Source organism: Petromyzon marinus, chromosome 38 (assembly GCF_048934315.1).
Source record: "Petromyzon marinus isolate PM22_M1 ecotype Great Lakes invasive population chromosome 38, UKy_Petmar_22M1.pri1.0, whole genome shotgun sequence".
Lineage (NCBI taxonomy): Eukaryota > Metazoa > Chordata > Hyperoartia > Petromyzontiformes > Petromyzontidae > Petromyzon > Petromyzon marinus.
Window position 1 is genome coordinate 9,175,046 of NC_133704.1, and position 24,168 is coordinate 9,199,213.

Consider the following 24,168-nt stretch of genomic DNA (forward strand, 5'->3'; position numbering starts at 1 on the left):
CACACGGCTACGAGGAGAACATGCCAACTCGAAATATACAGGCATCGTCAGGGTCGGCATCGAACCCACGACCTCCTGTATACGGGGCAAGGTCATTAACATCTCGCCACCGTTGGTGCCTGTTTAACAAATATATAACGGAGAGCCGCGACTTCAAGACAAGTACGACGTTGGTCGACGGAGAGAGGCGTGCGGTGAGCTCGCCTTGGTTGCGAAAGGCAGCGTTAAAACGCGTGCGAGGCTACTTTCTGCAAGGCTACTTTCTGCAGAGTGTGACTTGACAGCTCAACATTGTTCAGAGGAGTGCGCGCGAGCATGCGAAACTGTGCGACGGTTGTTTTACTTATCGTTCATTAAACAATTATCCAAATGTCTCCTCTTGTACCATTAAGGCATGACAATGACAAAAAGACTGATATTTCGGAAATAAAACTTTTTTTTTAAATGCAATAGACTATATAGGTTTATACAGACCATTATCCTGAAATGTTGAATAAAAAATAACGTGATCATTTTTTTGAAAAGCACACCGGTTAATTGAGGAAACAGCATATATTGTCTAGCAATGATTATACAGCAAACCCAAAGACAATCATGCAAAGTGCAATCATCCTAGCCAGTAGATCAGTGGCAATCAAACTCTTGCAGGTGTTCAGATAATGGGCCCCCCCCCCCCATCGCCGCCCGCTTAACGAAGAAAAACGTCAAAACTATTAATTAAAAAATCCATAAACAAAACGTAGCAATTGTTCTATGTCCTTTGCGGAGAGAATAGCAAACTGCACATGCTACAGCCCCTCTTTAGAGCCCACAGCAATTTCGGGCCTTTCACTCCGAATGTTGTGCAAGGCCATGGCTTCAATGAGGCACTTCGGGGCACATCCCATCGCTGAACACCCGTGGCTCCACCATTAACGCTAAGGCAGGACCCAGCGCTGTGCGAACACAAAAATCCCGCGCACAGCGCCACGCCAACTCTCAGGGTATCACACCACGGTGGCCAGTTGCATAAAACATTAAAAGTGAGGGTTTCCCTTCATTCCCCGTCCATATCAGTGCCAACTAAGACACCTTTTTTTTTTTACTTCGGTTGTTTTACGCTACTGGCGACACGACTATCAACAGGAAGGCTTGGTCTCGGGTCGATGGACGGTTTAAAGTGGAGAATGACACACTAACTTCTGTGTAATTACGGACTAAAACTAAGAGCGTGTTACTTTTGCTCGTCTAATTAGTACGATTTTACTGATCAAGAGAACATTGCACAAAACTTATTTTATCGAATGATCGTGGAAGGTATCATCCGAAATTCCAGAGTTTCAGGTGTTTGCCAACATCTGGGGGTTATTACTATTATTATTTTGACTGCTTTTGTTGTGCTGTTGAAGATCACGAGCTATGTGGCTTTCTGGTAAATGCATTGTTGTTCCCATAACCCCAAAAATGTTATGACGGATGATACCTTTACGGACACCCGGCATCATCTGCATCAGACAGCCAGGGTTTATAGCTCGGACAACAGGGCGACAGGGCTGCCAATCATGCAGCCATGAGTTCTTATCCCTAGCGGGTGGGTAAAATGATGCGCCAAACGGTGCCACTGCAATGCCGGTTGGGAGGTGGACACTTGGTCCCTGGACCAAGAGTGTCTTGGCTTTCGCGGCCAGGTGTGTAGAAAGCCTGAAGGCAGAATTGCCCCCAACGTGTGCCATTTAATTGCAATGCGAAGCTACGGGGGAGGGGAAAAAAAACACTTAAGATGTTTCATGCAACGATTCACCGGCCTATCAGAGGACGAGCAACGTCCATCATTCGGGCAAGATTGGAAATACGATGCTTAAAACTGTAATTCACCTAAATGTGGGAAAATTTAACAAATTACCAATACTCACCAGACACAGCAGCTTTAAAGAATTACTCTGGTGGCATTACCAGTGCTGCTGTTAATATTCATCAATGCGAGCGTGTTAAAGCATGTCTCATCCTAGCAGCAAAACGGATGGAAAAACAAATCAAACTCTCCTAACCGATCGCCGACTCGCAAGCAAAGGCAATTGCAAGAGCAAACAGGACAATTTTGTGCTTGCCTGTGAGAATGGAAGCTATCAGAAACGTCACCATGGTGGTGTAGCAACTGTGGGTAATGCATCATCGTGGCTGTGATGGAACTGTCAGGTACGATTAACCCGACTGCTCAGAATAAAAACCACACGAAATAATGTTAGGCGACAGAACACTGCCTACACTGAATGAAATCGTCTAATAAAGTTATCAATATGAAATGTAGGTAAATTGACTTTTACAAGTACTCATATTCTGTATATAAAATTACACTAATATGTTAAACATTTCTACGTGCGTAGCTCCATGTGTTCACATCCTGTGTATCTGTTTGCGTGTGTGAACCAAAATGGTAATTCAAGTACTACACATCACCCTCAATGCCCCACGGAGTGGATTAATGAAAGCGACATGCTTTAACAAACCTTTGCATAACAATGCAGCGCTGTCGTTCTTGGTATTTAGTTGTTATTATGTGGGCAAGGTTTTTGGGCGAATACTTGATGGATTGAAGGAAATATGCCATAGCTATGTGTGCAGATCTGGAGTCATTAATAGCTCAAAGAGTTTTCTCTAAAATGTTAGCAGTGTTGTTTGCCAGCCAGAGCAACCCATTAAACGTACTTAACAGTAACGCGGGAATTGGGGGGGGGGGGGGGGCACACACAGGGAACCAGGAAAACCCCACAGAGGCAAGGGCCGTGCAATCAAGAAGTCGGACGCGATGCCAGAACAGGAAAAAAAAATCCAACCCAGGCGTGCACAAAAGACGCCGCTGCCCTTACTCTCCCTGGCCGCCGTGTTGGACTGCCGGCGCTGTGCGTGCCACGGCTGGGCTAGGGGCTCCGCCGCGCTGCGGCCCAGGGAACTGCGGCGTCGAAGCGCGCTCAACCAGGAGATGCGCGACTCCTCCGCGAGCCCCGTAGGCCCGACGCCGCCGCCGCCGCCGCCGCCCACCGCCCCCTCGACGCAAGCCGCCTCTACCATGCCACCCCAGACAGGTTAGCGGCGACTCCCCCCATGGGTGAGGGGGAACGTGGGAACACGCGGGGGGGGGGGGGCATTGTGGGGCCACGGCGTCAGCGTCTCCTCAGATTGGTCGATTGTTCCTGTAACTTACACCCCTTGGTGAACCTACTGCCGGATGAAGTAGCTCGTTTAAAGGGCAATTTTTTTTTAATTCCACAAAAGTTGAATTACACAATGCATCTGTTAGCCCGTAAAAAAACAAATCTACACCGAGCTACTGTGTAGCCCGCACCTCCGATGAGCACGGTTGGCTACGTACGGTGCGAAAGTTCAACACACATACATTTAAACAAATGAACAATGAGTTTGGTGCTTTTTTTTTTTTTTACAGCTCATAACAGTAGCAATTTTTCAAGCATCACCTGCTCTGGGTTAGCCTGAGTGTGTTAACGAGCACCATCAAGTGGGCCACAATCCCTCAGCGATTCGAGCAGAGATCTGCATCGTAACAGCTCAGTTTCGCTAATTTTGCACGGGGCCGGCTACTTTATGAGTCATCTGGGATAAGCAGGAAAACAGAACTGGTTACATGTGCACAATTATACTTCCGTTCTTTGAAAATGCAAATTTAAATAAGGAGGCATTTGTTTTTAACACCATTGCGAAGCCGCAGGCCCCAAATGTCAAAAAGCCAGCAACAAACAGCACTATCAAAGTTGCTAGAGATGAAAGTTAACTGACATTAATGAAAAATGGGGGGCACATTGAAAATGTTTTTCAAAACATATATATAGAAATATTTACCGGACACCCTACAATGCTCTGGTGAATTGATGACTTTTTACAACTCGTAATTGGTATTCCATTTAAGAATAAATTATTACGTTAATATTGTGGTGAAATGATAGTGCTTTGAGTTGCTGTAAATCCCATTACATACAATAACAATATATACTTGTCAACAAACATCACATTTTAACCATAATATAGGGTTTTTTTAGTTCAATCGCTTAAAAATAGATGTGTCGTCAAACCAGCCACCACCCGACTAGTACAGCAAACCGGTGTGTTGGAGAGCAAATCCACAACATTTACAATCACATTTAAAAAACTCGATTTGATGCATATATGTCGCGCTTAATCATCAATAGTATTCGCTTATTAATGAGTAAAAATTACACTGAATTATATGAAAAAAACATTAATTTTTTTGACACTAGTAAAATATGTAGTACTCGAAGGATGTCGTGACAGGTCACGTGACTGTCGATATATATATTTTATTTCTCGCGCTGCGACTCGTCACCAACGATCGCCAGTTCTGCTTTTTTACGACGACGAGAGCTCGAGGCTTGGGACTGCAGCGGACCACTGAGCGATGCCTCGAATGGAAAATGAAAACGCAATCTCCCAAGAAAAGATTCCTGACCGTGGGAAAACAAATGGGGTCATAAGAGGCAAGGCGCGGTGCTAGTTTGCCCCTAGAATTGAATCTGCCAACCTTATCTCCAGTGTAAAGATTGCCACGATATTTTTTACTTCCACACAGTCATGATTATTGAAAAGGTCTTTCCACAGCTTTGCTCACTCTTCTTTTTCATTACACAATCCCACCCAGCGCAAAGCAAGACTAAAGGGCGTTTCCATATTGAGCACCCGCGTAACGAGCGCCGCGTTCCAACAGAACGTGCTGTATAAAAAACACACAAATAACACGAGTCATTGTGAGGCATAGCCGAGAAACACCAGCATCCGACAACCAAGGGAAGTGATGTTCACATAATGCAACCGATGGGGTCACGGCTCATAACGTACCGCGAGCCTTGCGGTTGAAATTTACACAACGTAGCTTCACGTGCTCACGTGGAACGCTCGGATTTACGCTTCCGGAGCAGCCGGCGTGCTCAGTGCATTCCGTGCTGGGAAATCGACACATTTATGCAGTAGGTAGTTTTGCCAGGACATGCTTTCCCTCCCTGCTAATGCAAGAATGAAATCACTTCTTTTGAAGACAAGCGAGAACATATTTGTACGTACAGGATCCCGTATTGTCACGGGGACATGGGAAGATCGTTTCTACTCTTGCGGCCAACGACCCGAGAGACCGAGCGACAAAAATTCATGTCTGGGACAAAAGTGACTTTTCCACCAATTTCCACCACTGTGTGAATCAGGCACTGCTCACAATCTTGATTATTTGGCCGCTATGAATTTCCACGCGATCAGCCACTTCATTGAGCTATCATTTGTTGTGGCCAGGTCGCTTCTGAAAAAGAAGCCAATGGCTCAGTGGGCTTAACCTGGTAACTTAAAAATAGTTTAGATGTACTTGTATTTTTCTGTGATTTGCTTACCTTTCCCATACACTGCACCCCTATCGTGCTTCTATATTGTTTGCTGTTGTAACTTTCTGACCAAACCCCGACTGGAGACGTGTTGAAAAAAAGCTTTATAGGTTATCGGATTCCTCGAGTATAAATAAACATTCTGATTCTGAAAACAATTGTATGGGGGCTATCCCCATGAGAGCCTTCTATTGAGCTCTCATGGGTCAGCTTTACACAGTGTGCTGGGAAGCACAGGATGAGTATAAATGCAACACTTAAAGATAAAAGGTTAAAGTGGTGTGGTGCCCAATTGACCGTGGGGCTGCACTCATCCCTTATTTACAGATCTGAGCTGGTGGTGGAAATCCCACATTTCTTTGGTGGGGCAAGTCTGTCCACAGAACCGTTGTTGATATCGTGTCACCAATACATAGAGTACATATTGACCCCAGAGGATTGAGGGCTGATTTGACCCTTTACCAGGAGTTGGACTCGGAGAACCTTGAGAGTGCAACTTGTGGGCCCTACCACCCGCTCCTTGTACACGCCAACGATACCATCATTCCTAAAACTTAACATTTGACTTTAACAACGTACCATGCGGCGGGAACGCACTGCTGGTACAGCAATGACAATTCATAATAAAAACGTAACCTCTATCCTTTTAATGCATTTCAGCATACCACGCAATCACTCAAGTCATACAAGCTGTGTAGCCTTATGCCATTGTCCTGAGCATATATGAATTATTTATAGAATTGGGGGGGGGGGGGGGTGGGGGGGAGCGGTTTCACGATCCTGAATCGTGGCGTCATTCATTTTTCATTATCCGCAATATCTCGTGTTTGGCGAGATGCACTTGGCCGACGCGGCGTTGCTCGCTCACGGGCGCAGCGGGGACCGCCGCATCGCGCACAAACAGAAAGGAGCCTCTGCGGCGGGGCACGTTTACGCGTCGGTGCATACAGCAGGAAGCACGAGACAGAATTTCTGAGCTGCAGCGGCCACCCTCTTGACACCCCCACGAATTAAATCGGCTCATGCGAGCGAGCGAGCGAGTATTGAAGCCCCTGCAGCTCGGCGCCGCGTTATTGAATGCGTGTACACGCGGGCGCGCGGGGTGGCTCGCCCAATGCCGTCGGCATTTTTCATTAAAGTCACGTCAAAGTAATTAGGCACATCCTGTAAGTGAATTTCATATTGTCAAAGCCCAAGTTAGTTTTGCCTAGCGTGCAAGATTGAAAATGACAGCTCCAAGAGGTTTCATTATTTATCAATGATTGAGCCTCGCATTAAGCACTCGGGAGTCCTGAATGGTGAGCGCTGGTCAAGCCAACCCGGCAGTAACGCGGCGTAAAAGTACCTTTGAAGACAGAGTGACATTGCAGCCGCTCAGCCATGGTCTGGTAAAAGTCTTGTACGAAGTCCGACTGTGCTTCAATGCTCTTGTCCTTTAAAAAAAAAAAAACACAAATGAACAGAGGTGTTAAAATACAACATTAATCCATTAGTGAGAACTGCGCTTTGTTTAGTCAAGATAGGCTGCACATCAGTTCAAATGGGCGACTCCGCTTTGCTAACAAACAAACTGCGGTTGGTAAAAGGCAGTCAACACAGGAGTTCACACACTGAGTGCTCACAAAAAACGATCCACAGACCACACAATGCAGAGACCCCCATGTGGCATCGCACAATGGGCGGTTGTGTCATGTCAATATTGCATTACCGCACATATTACATTACACACACGTACAGTACTGCGTGGAACACTGCCGCCTTCTCAAAGAGCAGGCTTGGTGCAATTCTGGAAGCGTCTCGTGACCACAGGGCGATTCTTACACACAATGTACGTATGTACGTTGAACTTCTTTTGCACCGTATGTATCCAACCGTGCTAATCGGAGGTACGGGGGAAGGACAACAAACAAAAAAAGCAAAAAGCAGTTCTAAAGAAATGAGTTTCCAATCGAGATTTAAAAGTGCATACCTCCAGCGGCTTCCTAATACTGGAAGGAAGAGCGTTCCAGACGGCTGCAAAAGCACGTCTGAAAACGCGCGATGGGGTGACCATCTTTGTTAGACGGCTAGCCAAAAGCCGCTGCGGGGATGACCAGGGTTCGCGTGATGGTTTATGCTCCTTGACGAGATTATCACGATATTGTGGTTCATTCGTGGCAAGCACTGTGTAATGAGCGCAACTGGAAGTCAAGACAGACATCTGGCCTGTAATTGTGAACCTCACAACTGTGGTGTTAACAGTCCGTGTAAAATGTGGTGGTGGTGGAACAGCCCAAGAGCTTTTGTAGTAAGGCAGTTCTACCTGGTTTCTGCATAATAAACCTTTACATCTCATCAATACGATCCCAAGCCGTCTAATCAGAAAGCAATGCCATCTGCCATGCATAAACCTGCTTTTATGCATCCCCTTCGTGTCGTGACAATGACACGCATCATTACTGCAGGAAAGCTGGCAGTGACACCAGAGGCTTTGTACGATACCCTTCAAATGTGTGTCTTAAAGAAAGCACCAGCCTGCGGCCCTGTGGTTGTCCATATGGAGTGGTTTCATAAGGTTTTGCCCAACCGCTGTATGTGTGTATGTATGCTGAACTTATTTTGCACCGTACATAGCCAACCGTGCTAATCGGAGGTGCAGGGGAAGGAGAACAAACTAAGTGTGCGTGTGAAGCCTTGAGATGTGTGTATGACTAACTGGCAAGCAAGTATTTATGCGCCCATTAACCTATGAAATAGAATTCGTTACTTTCACCAAAAATTCAAATTGTTCAAGATGGCCTAATTATAATTGATGTAAATTAGAAAGGAAAAAGAGATTCAAAAGTTACATTTAGGATAAAATCACAAACAAAACTGCATAAATGAGATTTTTAAAAAACAAGCATACCAATGAGATGTTCAATTCATTCTTAAATGAGATGGTGACCGGAATCATGGACATTCATCGAATCGCAATAGTCATTACTACCTCCTAAATTGAGCAACAATTTAAATGTTACAATTAGGTTATCGATTAAAAGTGATTAAAAAAATATGATTGTTACACATACAATTCAATGCGTGTATGTATGTTGAACTTCTTTTGCACCGTACGTAGCCAACCGTTTTAATTGGAGGGGCCAGGGAAGAACCACAAAACTAAACACAAAAAGCAGTTCTAAAGAAATGAGTTTTCAATCTAGATTTAAAAGTGCATAGCTCCAGTGGCTTCCCAATATCTGTAGGAAGAGCATTCCAGACGGCCGCAGAAGCGCATCTGAAAGCTCGCGATGCAGCGACCGCAGCCAGAAGTGGCTGCGAGGACGACCGTAGCTGGCGTGATGATTTATGCTATTTGAGATCAGCAAGGTGTTGTGGTTCATTTGTGGCAAGCACTTTGTGTGTAATGAGCGCGACCTTATAACGTATTCATTCGGCAAACCAGAAGCCAATGCACCTCAGTGTGCACTGGACGGACATTGCCGAATCTTGCATTATCCGTCACGACACATGCCAAAGAATAATGTAAGTATCCCGAAGAAAATAACAGATTCTACGGCTTTGTGTTTAGTTTGCTGTCCTTCCCCACCGCACCTCTGATTAGCACGGTTGGCGACATGGTGCGAAAATTCAACAATACATACTTTTTATTTTTACGTGACTTTACCGAATAGAACCAAAGAGTATGGATCCTTGCAGTCATGAAAGCTTTAAATCTAGAATACACGACTACTATTGAAGCCCGGGATCGCAGCGGCATGGGCCTGCCACGAGAAGCAAGCGAGCTCCGCCGTAATTCGCCACACCGCCCGTACCTTCTTGAGCTGCATGCCCTCGATGCAGGCGCGGCAGCGCTTGTAGATGTCCTGCGCCGCCGGCTTGCGCAGCAGCTTCAGGAAGTCGGTGAACTCGCCGGCCACGCGCTGGCTCTCCAGGCTCTGCTGGCGCATCACTGGGCGGCTATCCGGAGGCCTGGAATCTGGCACGTCTGACCGATCGCGACGCGCCCGTCCGTTACACGCACGTTTTATCAGCATCGTGTGTGTGTGTGTTGTTCTTGTTGGTGGTTGGGTTTTTTCAACATGCATGTGTTTCTCACACAGCTGCTATTATGGCTCCCAAACTACTATATAAGCGGGTTCATCAAGACAATTTTTCAAGACACCACCAGTTTCGAATGCTGATGTAATATTTTGCATGGACGCATGATGACGTGACCGTCACAGCTCATGGTAACATTACCATATCACTTTCACACGGATATTTATTTCATTTTTGCATTAGCTTAATACGCTTCCCAAATGTGTCCACATTTATACGGTGGTATCCATCTCTCAATAGAGAATGCACCGCTGGCTTAAATGAACATCGGAAGAATGACAATCTTGGTGACTGATGGATGGAGATGCTCCCCGATTGGATTTGGACTCTCGACTCTGTGACTAAGAGGGCCAGTGCTCTACCGAGCGAGCCACCCCAGCTGTTGAGAGCCAGGGTCACCTGGGCCATTACCCCCTTTTGCAGCCAGCAAGGACTCATCCAGCCAAATCTTCTACAATACCAATAGACATGTAACGATTTTTGTAAGAATCCATCACTTGCAATTTATGAATTATAAGGGAATGTTAATCAGGATAATCACGCCTTTCATATCATGACCTCTTATGTCACCGTGTCTCAGAGCGCTTTACATCACATCGTATCTCAAACGTTTGAAAGGAAACCTCCAGTGGCAGCTATCCGTGTAAACGGGCATTAATCTGTCCATTGGGGGCAAAGGGATTGCAATGATGAAGCCAATCTGTGGGTCATTTTCGAATTTGGCAATATTTGGACCGTGGTGCCGGCACTAACCATTGCGATTGAAGCAGATGGAGCGTATTATCACGGCTATGACACACACAGTAATAATCAGGGCGACTGCTGGATTCAAACCAGAAACCTCTGCATCTAGCGACGAACGAGGGACCGCTGGTGGTGGGTTAACGACACATTTCTATTTACGCGATCTAACCCAAAAAAAAAACCTTTATTGTGGATACCGGTTGCGAAAGCCTACGTGTTAAACAGGCCACGTCACTGTTCATCTCCTCTCGTCACACCCACTGCCCACATATCTCACTTCAATGCACGCAACGTGCAACGGCATGACACGCACGCAATTATCTGCATTTGAATGGAGAAGTCTGGGTAACGTGGCGCTGTGAGCTTCCCGACACACGGACAAACTCTAATGTAATGGAACAGGGAAGAAAGAAAAATGTGAACTCTGAAAATCTTCAAAGGGCTCATTCAGCTACACAAGTTGAGTTTCTGATTGCTGCATGGCGACTGTTGCCGGCTAACAATGATACGGAGAAAATGTTATGTACGGTTGTGTTTTGGCATGGTCAACGTCGGTCTTGTTTACAGTTTGCTTATTATAGTTGATATGTCTAGGTTAGATTTTTATTGTATGTTACTCTACAACTTTTAAACGTTGGACATTTATAAAAAATTATATTTAGATGGTATAAAAATAAGAAAAACATGTCAGAATTGAAATTCACTTGACTCTCGTGGACAAAACCAAACATTTTATAGATTGCTCTATCCCTGAAAAATTAAACACAGGAAGTGAACACGGCATTCTGTAACAATGCAACATTGCCAGAGGCTAAAGCTAATTATAGGCAAAAACAAGACAGCTGACAATACAAAAATATAGTTTGGGAGGTAGACTGAAACATGGAGTTCAGAAACATGGACATTGACTAAGAAATGTAACAATGCTGCAAATTACACGAATTACATAATGCGTGGAAAGATCCATGTATGGAATTACAATGACAGGCAGAAAGCGCAAAAGGTACGTATCAGGGAGCGAACGCAAATTAGAGATATCATATTGACTGTTCAGACAAGTACCACCTTGCCTTGGCTCGGTCACACCGCTGCAAGGGAAAATGGTGAATGGATGCAACTGATGATGGAATAGCGGTCTATGGAGAGAATGCACCTGAAAGGATGATCACCGAGGTGGTGAAACGACGAGATCAGAGGTCAGGTAATGCAGGTGTGATACAGATATTGGTGTCACGGGACCATCATATGGGATGGTGCTGTAATGGGGAAGGGATTTGGGAAGCCTTCATCCTGCAGTGGATTCATCTTGGCTGATAATTAAAAGGTGCTTCAAAGAAAATGTTAACACTTATATGGGACTATCGATTTTAATGGAAAAAGAACGGATAATAATACACTGTGACATGATACCAAATGTAATGTTAATAGCTTCAAAAAGTCAACGAGTCTCCACTTGTTCGCCATCATTGTCAACGCGTGCCTGGAATCTTCTCTAGGTGGTCTCTCCAGAGCCCAGAGCCACATTTCTTGTGGTATTGCTGCAAATTCTCCGAAACGTTAACATTTTTTTTAAGAACCCCTGTATTAAATCACAAAAAAATTTAATTTCGAGTTCAATGCGACGAGAGTCAAAAACCTTTCTTTGGCGGGGTCTTGGAAGCCGAGAAGAACTTCTTGACAGTGTTGACCTTGCTCGTCTTTTCCTGGGTCTTCTTCTCCTCGAACTTGGCGAACGTGATGGGCTGGGAGCCGCTGGGGTTGCCGGCGTACGCCTCATCCTCCTCTCGCTGGAGCCTGCGACACGGCACGGCGCACGGATCACGACGCAGGCCCGGCCATCGCGACACCTCTCGATGAGGTTTAGCGGTGTCACTTTAATGCAATAATGTTGCACGAAGCAATGCTGGCTGCACGTGTTGTTCAGCTTCGCGTGGGCTGCAACATTGTTCGAACCTCGATTGAAATGCATCGCCACTGGACAAGCAACAAGCATGTCGTCATCATAGCGGTGCGAAATCCACTAAGCATCGGCTACGGCAGAGAATACTGCCCGGCCAAAAATGAGCTTCAGAAGAGGTTTCAATGCTGAGCCTGTCGGTCTCTGGGGCAACCAAGTGGCTCATTTATAGGTTTCCTGACAGTCAAGAGCCAACGCACAGGAACTGCAAACTGCACTGATAGAGTGAACCCAGATTTTTTTTTTGGAGTAGATTGTTTCAGGACACAATAAGGTTTATGAAGCAGCCTTTCCTAGACACCTTTAACTATACAGCAAGAAAAAGCGGGCAGTCTTACTATCCCAGCTTGGATCTGTCCATACAGCCTCTCAATGCTCAAGGGGACATCGACCAGCCTCCACATCCTTTCCTTAATGGAAGGATTTGGGTGCATTGAGAGAAGGCCAACACGCTCGTCCAGCAACTCAATCCGAAAACATCCGAGGCTAAAAAATGTCACGAGGGGTATGTGGAAGTAGCCACAAGGCATGCATTGTGATCCGAGGCGTTTACTGTCTGACAGAACCCAGTTGGTGCGACTGCAGTGCCTGCTGTAGCTGTGGGTTCCCGCAGACCTCTCGGCGAGCTCGCGATCCTCCTGGATCTGCCTCTGGCGTGCTTTGTTGTACTCCTCGCGCCAGCACTTGGAGCAGAAGCCCTGCCACGCCGGGTTGCCATAGTAACCGCATCCCTTCTTGCACAGAAGCTCCGACTGGTCCACGTGGATGCCCTTGCGCACCGTGCGGACACTCATTTCGACACCCCTGCATTCCCACACAACCACGCGCGCCTTTCAGTCTCTCCCGCAGGCAGGCACACACCGTCGCTCCTGTCCGTCGCGCCCAGGCACATTTAATGGAACGAGGGCGGGCAGAGAAGCAAAACAAAAAACAAAGCAACACTCTCATCATCAGATTTCAGAACAGTTTCAAAGGCATGTTCGTGAAATATTTCTTTGTACTCTGGAAAAGGAGTCCATCTCAGATGGAGCACGGGGATTACGCAGTTCAGAGCGAGACCATCTTCAGTCAAATCTGACTTCAAACCTTCATCAGGGGTGGACGTGCCCAGCTAACCTCAGAACCCACATTTAAAGCGGTGGGCCACTTTCGCCAATAAGATATCATCAGTGTCAGGGCCACCACACGTTTCAAACCATTGGGGTTTGACATCATGATGGGGTGTTTTCACATTTGCGTATATTGTCGGGGGCCGTACGTCAAGAGACCACACTAAAGGCGACCAGGAGCTGCCAGTGGCCCACGGGCCTTGCAATGAACAACACTGATTTAAAGATCTCTGTTCCTCTATCACTGAGGGGTAAGGCGACCTTGTGACGAGCCACAATTACACAGCCAGTCGAGAGCAACTGTGGCATGACCCCCGCACCACGATTTTTTTATTTGGAACAAATTGGCAATCAGATTTTTAAAAAACACAACATTACGAAAACCAAACGATGCCATTATTGCTTGCCTCAAATTTTACCTATGACAGCGATACAACTGTGCCATGAGAATCGGTGCTCATGCCACGGCTGCCTCAAGACTGGTTACGCAGGTGTGATTTGTCACGAGGTGTGATTTGTCACAAGGTGTGATTTGTCACGAGGTGTGATTCCTTCTCAGTGGTGGAGCTACAGAGACCTTTAAATACCGGTTCTGAAGGCCGCAGGATGTGCGTCTACCTTCCTGAAGGTTCGTAGGGCCAGTGCAAGTCAGTGGGACTGAGACCGATCGGGATTGTAACCATGTCTGTGCTCTTATCTTGTACACACGCACCTAGAATGTGTTTTGTGGTTATCTGTTCGTGAGAATAAAATACGTTGAAGTAACAGTTAACAGAATAGCACTCACACTCTAGTGAGAACACTGCAAAGTCATCTGCATATATTTCAACGTCAATGCAATGATAATATTAAAACACATTCCGGTGACATGTGTGGCTGTAACTTTCAAGAATATTTTTGCTCATTCACAATTTTGAAATTTGCATTAGACAGCCTGAGACACAGCCTAGGAAAGTGTCGACAAGGTAAGAACAATTATCACTGTATTTATTTCATAGCTACTGCTATGAATACGGCAGTAGATATCCGTTACGATAGTAACATCTCATATGCCTCTCAGAATATTAAATCTCCAGGGGTCAACTCAGCCTATCATCATCAGTCCTTGAGGGTCGATAAAATGAGACCCACTTTTGTGGGAACTCAACAGTGGTGACCATATAGAGAAGCTGGTTCCAATCAAGATAATACTCTATAGTATAGACTTAAAGCTTCCGTGACTGCATGAATTCATATTCTTTGGGTCTTTCGGAAAAGCCATGTAGATAGGAAAATAATTAAAAAATATATATCACGTTTCGGTCGAAACACAAGCAATCGGGGAGAGCTACTGAGGCAGGAAATATATATTTTTCCTGCCTCAGTAGCTCTCCTGTTATATTTTTTCACCTGATGATGATTGCTTGTGTTGCGATCGAAACGTTGTGATATTTTATCTTTCTATCTACGTGGCTTTACCGAAAGACCCAAAGAATACTCTAAAGTTTAGTTTTAATATGGACTATCCAACACGAGTTCAGGACCAAGCGATACGCATCTCCCAACACTCGTTTGAAAGGACCCTTGTGAATTATACAATACACTGACATGCACAGTGCTCCGTGCATCGTAAAAAAAGCCTAACTCATACACCAGGCACTTTTTGTTGCAGATATGCATAGGACTGTGCAGTCGCTGTGGCTATAACCGATAGATTATTGACAAGGTTCATTAACTCAGGGCAAAGCGTCTAGGTTATTATGCATTCAAATGTGACCCTGTTCACACAGGTAGCTTACCCGAGTATATCTCCATTAACAGTGACTTACAGGTGAAAGGTTGTTTCAACTGGACTAACGGTAGAATATTAATTAAGTTTTCTCCACGTGAAGACACATGCGGTCAGAAACCCCACGTGCAGTTTGTAATATTAAACACCACCAATAAGTGTGCATTGAGTTGTCAGGCACAAAGAAAGCATCTGCTTTTGAAATGGAAGGTATTTAATACATGTTCATCACTGACAACTCGTGTGGGAGGAAAGCAGATCACGAAGAGAAGCCCCATGAATACCAGAGCATATCACTGCAAATCTAGATGCAGTACAAGTAAACAACCGATTTGCTGAATTCTGTTCTACTGGACATCACACTTGATTTCATGAAATCAACGTGATGTCACATATTGATGAAAGAGCTCCTTTGGAGTTCGTAAGTGGCACTCTAAATACTTCTACGAGGCTATTATTAAAGAGACGTGTGGTCTCGGTGCACAATTTCCTGGTCGGAAAAGGCACCTACAGCATCTAAAAACTTCACTTGCGCTCAGTTGTGTGCTCACACATCAGAGATCAACGTTGACAATGCGTGAAAAGTACGCAGTCTGTCCAACAGCGAAAGGACATCTGGAAAGCCCACGGTCTTAACGCCGTATTGAGGGCTGGGAGTGCATTTGTACAATTTCAGTTCGCGTCCAACGGGATGATGCCCATCGCCAAGATATCTAAAACGTGTGCAGTTATCGATCTTGATGACGACGAATACTGTGTGGATCATGAGAATGGTAAGGACAATGGTGGTGTGAGGGCTTAAATTCCCAATAAATATTCCCCCGTACCTGGTCGACTACAATAGGCACTTGACTAGTAGAAGTAGTAATATCGCGATGTATACTGTATGTGGTGTGCCGGGTCCGGAAATATTTTCTGGACAGACCCAGCTGAAATAAATTATTGCATGACAGAGTGAATGATGGCAGAAATGGTGAGGAAGATGAAAGCGAGAATGAAGATGAAGGTGACAATGGCAATAAGGGTGAGGATGTTGTGTGATGTGTGGAAGATAATAGCTATGTTTATGACAGCATTGGTGAGGATAGTAAGGATAATTTTGTGGATGATGGCACGGAGGAAACTGATAGTAAGGATGATTGCGTAGATGACAATGGTGGGAATGAGGATTATTTTGGTGGCGATGTGTTCACTACCTCACCTAGTATACAAGTGGTCTGTGGGTTCAATCCTGACCCTGACACCTGAATATTTGGAGTTTGCATGTTCTCCCCGTGGTCACCTACATTTTTCTCCGGGTCCTCTGGCATTCCCTCCACATTTAGACATGCATTTCGAGTATTTGGCTGCTACAAATGTCCAAGTGAGAAGCCACTTCGTTGAGCTATCGTGTCTGGCCAGGTCGCTTCTGAAAAAATAGTTTATAATGTATTTAGATGCTTTATAAATCCTACGTGGATTGTATGATAATGTCATGGTGTGATGAATATGATGTTGGGAAACTTAGCCGAACCCTTTCTTGAAGGAGTCACTCGACTCGGTGAATCTTTTCCCGGGTAAACAATCGTAATATCATTTTAAAATAAGTAATATTTAAAAATACTTTTTAAAAAACACGCTTTAATGAAATGTACCCTACTAGTAATGGAAGAACTCCACGACTCCAGGAAGTGGCCCCGAAGCTTGCCACAACGTAAGGGGACCGTGGTGATTTACAGCCAACGTCAGTTGACCGTGGACAATTAGACCAAAGCCGAAACATAACATATAAAAAATGTTTCAAAAAATATATTATTTTTAATGATAGAATATAGTATTGTCATCAGTATGACATAAGTATACCAAGTTTGCAGTCGATACCACATTGGGAAGTGGGTTAAAATTGAGTTACAAGATTTGAGGATACAACAGTGAGTTAATTAAAAGCGTGTAAAAACCATCAATGATGACGGGTTGGATTTGAGTCGATCCTGGCAAGTGAGCTCGGTGCACTCAGAGGACTCCCCTAAGAGACGAATCTCAGCTAACCAACCGACATGAAACACGTGTTCACCAACGACAGCACATAATGATACCGTAGTGATGCTATCAACGTGTTGAGTCAAAAGTCAATGTACAGCACAGTGCATGTGCTCCGACACTAAAATAACCTCTGGGTGGTACTCATAGGTAGATTGGCCTCGATTCGGCGGTGGAAATTCCCCATTCATTCGGGGCGTCAGTAACACCCATAGGACAAACACTATTGACTTCTCACAAAGTGGTACCTCCCCATTCAATTGATTCTGGATGATGAAGACGATGGCTATGGTTGATCCCTGGCTGGGATTTAACCCCCCCTCCCTCACCTTCAGATGGAGTCGAGTTGCTTGAATTTAACGTAATCAACATCACTGCGATTATATCACTATCAACCACATCACCATTTACCCACTCAATCATCGTCCATACCACCATCCACGGTAGCTTAATCTCATCATCACCATCATTCTTCTACGTCTCATAAAAAAATGAGTATCGCATTGTGAAAAGACTATAGCACGTCTCCTACAAATGAATGTCAACATGGGAGAATTGAGTCACTACCAATGGAAGCCAACTTCAACACTGAAAAGGCTTTTTGGGTACGGCAAGGATTAAAGAGAAGCGAGGGGTTAGCGTTAGTGATAGCGTTAGTTCGTGATTGGGTTAGTGTTAAGGGTTAGTGGTAGCGTTAGTGGCAGTGTTAGTCAGAATCTGAATACTGTATGTATGAGAGCTATAACGCTCTTTTTTCTCAGACGTCCAGTGGTATGGCTAGTGGTAGTGTTAGTGGTATGGCTAGTGGTAGTGTTAGTTAGTGGTATGGCTAGTGGTAGTTTTAGATAGTGGTATGGCTAGTGGTAGTGTTAGTGGTATGGCTAGTGGTAGTGTTAGTTAGTGGTATGGCTAGTGGAAGTTTTAGATAGTGGTATGGCTAGTGGTAGTGTTAGGGGTATGGTTCGTGGTAGTGTTAGTGGTAGTGTGAAGTGGTATGGCTAGTGGTAGTATTAGTTAGTGGTATGGCCAGTGGTAGTGTTAGTTAGTGGTATGGCTAGTGTTAGTGTTAGTTAGTGGTATGGCTAGTGGTAGTGTTAGTGGTATGGTTCGTGGATGTGTTAGTGTTATGGCTAGTGGTAGTATTAGTTAGTGGAAGTGTTAGTTAGTGGTAGTGTTAGTGGTATGGCTAGTGGTAGTGTTAGTTAGTGGTATGGCTAGTGGTAGTTAGTGGTAGTATTAGTGGTATGGCTCGTGGTAGTGCTAGTGTTAGATAGTGGTATGGCTAGTGGTAGTATTGGTTAGTGGTATGGCTAGTGGTAGTGTTAGTTAGTGGTAGTATTAGTGGTATGGCTAGTGGTAGTGTTAGTTAGTGGAAGTGTTAGTTAGTGGTAGTGTTAGTGGTATGGCTAGTGGTAGTGTTAGTTAGTGGTATGGCTAGTGGTAGTTAGTGGTAGTATTAGTGGTATGGCTCGTGGTAGTGCTAGTGTTAGATAGTGGTATGGCTAGTGGTAGTATTGGTTAGTGGTATGGCTAGTGGTAGTGTTAGTTAGTGGTAGTGTTAGTGGTATGGCTAGTGGTAGTGTTAGTTAGTGGTATGGCTAGTGGTAGTTAGTGGTAGTATTAGTGGTATGGCTCGTGGTAGTGCTAGTGGTAGTGTTAGATAGTGGTATGGCTAGTGGTAGTATTAGTTAGTGGTATGGCTAGTGGTGGTGTTAATTAGTGGTAGTATTAGTGGTATGGCTAGTGGTAGTGTTAGTGGTATGGCTAGTGGTAGTGTTAGTGGTATGGCTAGTGGAAGTGTTAGTTAGTGGTAGTGTTAGTTAGTGGTAGTATTAGTGGTATGGCTAGTGGTAGTGTTAGTGGTATGGCTAGTGGTAGTGTTAGTGGTATGGCTAGTGGAAGTGTTAGTTAGTGGTAGTGTTAGTTAGTGGTAGTATTAGTGGTATGGCTAGTGGTAGTGTTAGTGGTATGGCTAGTGGTAGTGTTAGTTAGTGGAAGTGTTAGTTAGTGGTAGTGTTAGTGGTATGGCTAGTGGAAGTGTTAGTTAGAGGTATGGCTAGTGGTAGTATTAGTGGTATGGCTAGTGGAAGTGTTAGTGGTATGACTAGTGGTAGTTAGTGGTAGTATTAGTGGTATGGCTAGTGGAAGTGTTAGTGGTATGGCTAGTGGAAGTGTTAGTGGTATGGCTAGTGGTAGTGTTAGTTAGTGGTATGGCTAGTGGTAGTGTTAGTTAGTGGTAGTATTAGTGGTATGGCTAGTTGTAGTGTTAGTGGTATGGCTAGTGGTAGTGTTAGTTAGTGGTAGTGTTAGTTAGTGGTAGTGTTAGTTAGTGGTAGTGTTAGTTAGTGGTAGTGTTAGTGGTATGGCTCGTGGTAGTGTTAGTTAGTGGTAGTGTTAGTTAGTGGTAGTGTTAGTTGTAGTGTTAGTTAATGGTAGTGTTAGTTAGTGGTAGTGTTAGTTAGTGGTATGGCCTAGTGGTATGGCTAGTGGTAGTGTTAGTGGTAGTTAGTGGTAGTGTTAGTTAATGGTAGTGTTAGTTAGTGGTATGGCTAGTGGTAGTGTTAGTGGTAGTGTTAGTTAGTGGTAGTGTTAGTTAGTGGTAGTGTTATGGCTCGTGGTAGTTTGCAGCGTTAGCGGCAGGGTGTTGTCAAAAGGGATTGCGGCCCAGCGAGATGCTCACCCGAGACGCGAGCCCACCCCACCCCGCCCTGCGAGCGGACGCGATCGCGAGAGGCGCTGGCACACACTGGGGCTGTCTCTCTCCCCTCCCTCTCCCCGAGTCTCCGTCTCTCTGAGGAACTCACGAGACTCGGAGCCGCCGATGTCGCCGCCGCCGCCGAGGGGAGCCCGCGACCTCAAGGCGCCGCGAGCAGCAGTCACCAACATCCGCCTCGCGCCGCTCTCATTGGTCCCCTCGGCGTGCTCCGCGATTGGCTCGGAGGTCGTCACGTGATACGGCTCGGGGATTTTGCCCCCCCCCACCACCATCACCCCCCCCACCACCCCCCCACCATCTAACCCCCACCACCCTCCACTACCAACAACAACCGCCACTAAGTGGCGGTGACATCACCACGGCGCTTGTGCCAGGCTAGGTGCACGTTGAGGCCACGTGAAGTGTCCATAGTTCCATAGTTTCATTTATTTTGGTATAGCCCTGTGAGCCATTCGGCTCTTGAATCGGGTGCAACCGCAACAAACAAAAACACGAGCAAGAAAAACATCTTAAAGTGACTATGTGTGACTGTGCAAACAGAAAATCCATGGAAAAAAAACAGCAAAATATTCTTGAAAAAAAGCACCGTACGCCAACGCTGTGTGCAAAAATCCCAGTGGGATGCAAGGCAAAACAACAACAACCACAAGACAACTAAGATTAAGTGTCGAACGCCCGCTGGCAGGGAGGAGGTCACGGGGCAGACCCAGCAGGTGCCACGTGTCGACTGACCGAGACGACTGAGACGAGAGTCTGATGCACCACCACCTGTGCCCCCCCCCCACCCCCTACTGTGTCAACTTGCTGCGTTTTATCCGCCCAGCGCTCCGCTCGTTGTTGTGAGCGTCGCTCCTCCGTTGTTGTTGTTGCTGGAGGGCGACTGCCTCCAACAGCCCAGTAACTGGCAGCGTCCTTCACGAGCCTCCTCCATACAAGACAAATATAAAGGTCGCCCGTGTAGCCTTAACAGACTGTTGGGACAAGTGCTCTAGAGGAGTTGTACACCCCTAGCTGTCACTGCTATTCAGTGGCCTAAAATAAAATAAAATGTTTTCGCTCCGGATGACCGCTGCAAAGTATTATTTGTATTTTGATTTAGTGTGCTGATCTTAAAGGTGCATTGAAGAATGTGATACTCCGACTTGATGCTCCTGTTGTTTGTGGAGTGACTCATACAGCCAGCTGTGGCTCTATAGGGTTTGGTGTTACGTGTTATTTATGTAGTTTATTGTTAAAAATTCGGTCACAGTTCCTATGATCACTGTTACATTGCATTTATGGCTTTATTTTGGTGATTTCTAAAAGTTTTTTTGGTTTGGCCATGTTTTTGTTTATTGTAGTACGGAGTTAGACTGATGGCCTTAGTCTTAGTTGTCTTGTGGTTGTTGTTGTTGTTTGACTTGCATCCCACTGGGATTTTTGCACGCAGCGTTGGTGTACGGTGCTTTTTCAGGAATATTTTGATTTTTTTTTCCATGGATTTTCTGTTTGCACAGTCACACAAAGTCACTTTAAGATGTTTTTCTTGTTCGTGTTTTTGTTTTTTTGTTTGTTGTGGTTGCACCCGATTCAAGAGCCGAATGGCTCACAGGGCTATACCAAAATAAATGAAACTATGAAACCTATGAAGGTCGGCCACGGGGACACACGAGGGGGGTGGGTGGCCAACAACCACCCCCGGCCGCCTTTGTCTCCCCACTGGTGATGTTTAACTACACACCACCGCTACCAGGTTACTCATTTGAGGCTGAGTCGACTTAAGAGAGGCCCAGGACCGGTTCAGATAAATCCTCCAGACACCTCCACCCTTGACCGCCTGTTGCGCTGATTGATCGAAGCGCCGCCACGTGTACCGGTACATGGTCAGCTTCGTGTAGTTTAATTAGATGCCATATCAGTGCTGGCTTTGGAACTATCGTGTTTTTTTAAATGTAGTTTGTTGTTGTAACGTTCTTACCCGCACCCTACTGGACATCTGTGGAAAAGAGCTTCATAGCTCATCGGATTTCTCCTGCAGTATAAATATTCTGATCACGTGATTCCTTCAAACTCACACCCCCCCTCCTACCACCACCACCAATGCGGTTCGCGATTGGTTTATCGGTCGTCACGTGATTAGAGATTCCCTCGTCCGTTTAAAGGGCGCGTTGCGTAACCGGCCATGATCGATCCGCCGCTGGATGGAATCCGGCGCCATCCGACACGGTGCAGCGATCAACCAACGCTTTAACCCCCCGCCGCAAGCGAGACGAGAGTTCTCTCCGGGAGGCTCCCGTCTCTTCAGATAGAGCTCCCCCTCTCTCGCTGGATTCGGAGGTTTTCCGGAATGCACGCACGTGTGCTGATTTTTACGCAGCGTGTCGAGGGTGCAAGCTGCTTCGTGGTGGCGAGATGTTATTATATTAAAACAGGTCGTGGGTTCGATCCCAATCCTGACGTCTCAAGTATTTTTTTGGGAGTTTGCGTGTTTACTCTGTTGGCGTGGATTTTTTTTTCTTCCAGTTTTCCCTCCACATTTTTAATCAACATGCGTTTAAGAGTATGCTCTCTCGCCCACTGCAGCATTTTTTTCTTGCTGGGGTTGTCACAGTACATAATTTTATGCTAATTCCTTTGTCAAGACGTTTTTTGTTTCCTCCCACACAGCTTAAAGGACGCGACCTGGGCTTGGCTGTCTTCACTCCAACGCTGTCCTCTGGACAGTCCGGTCCCTTCACCTGATGAAGGCCACTTGTGTTGTGGCCAAAACGTCGTGATTTTTGTTATTTTATTTTTACCTACGTGACTTTACCGAATAGAACCAAAGAGTATGTTGTCACACCTGATGAAGATTGCTTGTGTTGCAATCGAAACGTCGTGATATATTTACTTTGACTTCTAACTACGTGACTTTACCGAAAGAACCAAAGAAGATAATCCACTTCGTTGAGCTGTCATTCGCGATGGCCGGGTTGCTTCTGAAAAATAAGCTACATCGACTCAATGGGCTTTAACTGGTAAGATAGAAAAAATAGTTTTTTTCGGATACTAGTTCATAAAGCCTTTCTTCGCCAGGCAAACATTTTAAATATAAATAATTAACCTGATATGTATTTTTGTTACCATTTTTATCTACGATCAGACACTACAAAAAATAGTATTTTCCCACAAAACTAAATTTGTTGACGACTTGATTCAACTTCCTGTATTTAAAAGCGTACCCATCGGAAACAGCTCAATTTAAAGATCCATACATTTTATTACAAAACTTAATTTACTTAATACTCTGAGGGAAGCTCCTGTCTTTTACCGTTTTGGAATTATTCAAATTTGAACATCATAAAATGCGTATTTTTTCCATTCAAAACTGCTTGAATCCGAAATATCTCAAAACAAAGAGATCAATATTCTTGGTTCTTATATTGTTGTTTTTATTTTTTACCTATGTGACTTTACCGAATAGAACCAAAGAGTATGGATCTTATATTGTTATATATATTTTATTATTTTATTGTTTCCCTTCAACGTGACTTTACCGAAAGAACCAAGAATATGAATCACTGCAGTCACGAAAGCTTTAAATCAAAAATAGATCAATGGTTCTCACTTTCACTTTATTTTCTGTTTAACGCTCTATCAAACGAAAAAAACACATTTAAAATGGTTTCTAAATGACACGCACAAACATGTTTATGATGCACTTAAAATGGAGATTTGGGGGGCTTTAAAATTTCATTTTTCGGAAATTCAGATTTTTCTGTTTGTCCTAAAAGCTACATATGTACCGAATTGCAGCTCTCTACCTTGTCGGGGAATACCATCGAGGTTTTTGAGACATACAGATTAAGGTCTTCATTTAGATCGATGATGTATTTTAAAATGATTTGCTTAACTTTCATTTACTTTGCATTGCTATCGGTTTTTTTGCTGCAATGTTCTGACCCCGCACCCCTACTGGACATCTGTGAAAAAGAGCTTTCTAGCTGATCGGATTCCTCCAGTATAAGAATTCTGATTCTGAAAACAAAAAATTCTGAAATGCTTCATGCGAGGGCAAATTGGGGGTTGTCGTCACTGGTTAAAACGTATCCGGTGATCTACTACGCCCAGCAGCGTGATTGCTCAATAGCAACCACATGGCTGAGAACAATTACCCTGACCAGGCTCATCCTTGGCCTTATCGACTGAAAGATGCCACGTGGTCACAGACCGTAGCCGTGGAAAATCCTGGAGATACCACCGGTATTTACATTAATTGAACAAACCCCGTTATTTACGTGAAGACGAATATCCCACGCACATGTTTCATGTTTGAGTGCTGAACTGTTGATATTCTATTCAAAACGTTTTGACAAGGGTGTAATTTAAACACCGGCCATGTTCAATCCACCGCTGGATGAAGGCTGCCTGCCCCAAGCATC

At 45.0% G+C, this 24,168-nt stretch overlaps 1 protein-coding gene across 3 annotated transcripts in view; it reads right to left on the bottom strand.

Moving 5' to 3' along the window:
• Positions 1–19,963, bottom strand: part of RABGEF1 (RAB guanine nucleotide exchange factor 1) — a 31,504-nt gene extending 11,541 nt beyond the window's left edge. The window contains exons 1-5 of one of the 3 annotated variants that reach the window (XM_032967686.2): positions 19,857–19,963; positions 12,772–12,960; positions 11,836–11,993; positions 9,170–9,342; positions 6,721–6,808 (exon numbers count right to left, since the gene is read on the bottom strand). In XM_032967686.2, coding sequence (XP_032823577.2) covers positions 6,721–6,808; positions 9,170–9,342; positions 11,836–11,993; positions 12,772–12,950 — 598 coding nt within the window. In that variant the 5' untranslated portion in view covers positions 12,951–12,960; positions 19,857–19,963. Of the gene's footprint in view, positions 1–2,846; positions 3,017–6,720; positions 6,809–9,169; positions 9,343–11,835; positions 11,994–12,771; positions 12,961–19,732 lie in introns of those variants that run through there. The other 2 variants (XM_032967685.2, XM_076072627.1) reach the window with 2 other exon arrangements.
• Positions 19,964–24,168: the final 4,205 nt, after the last annotated feature.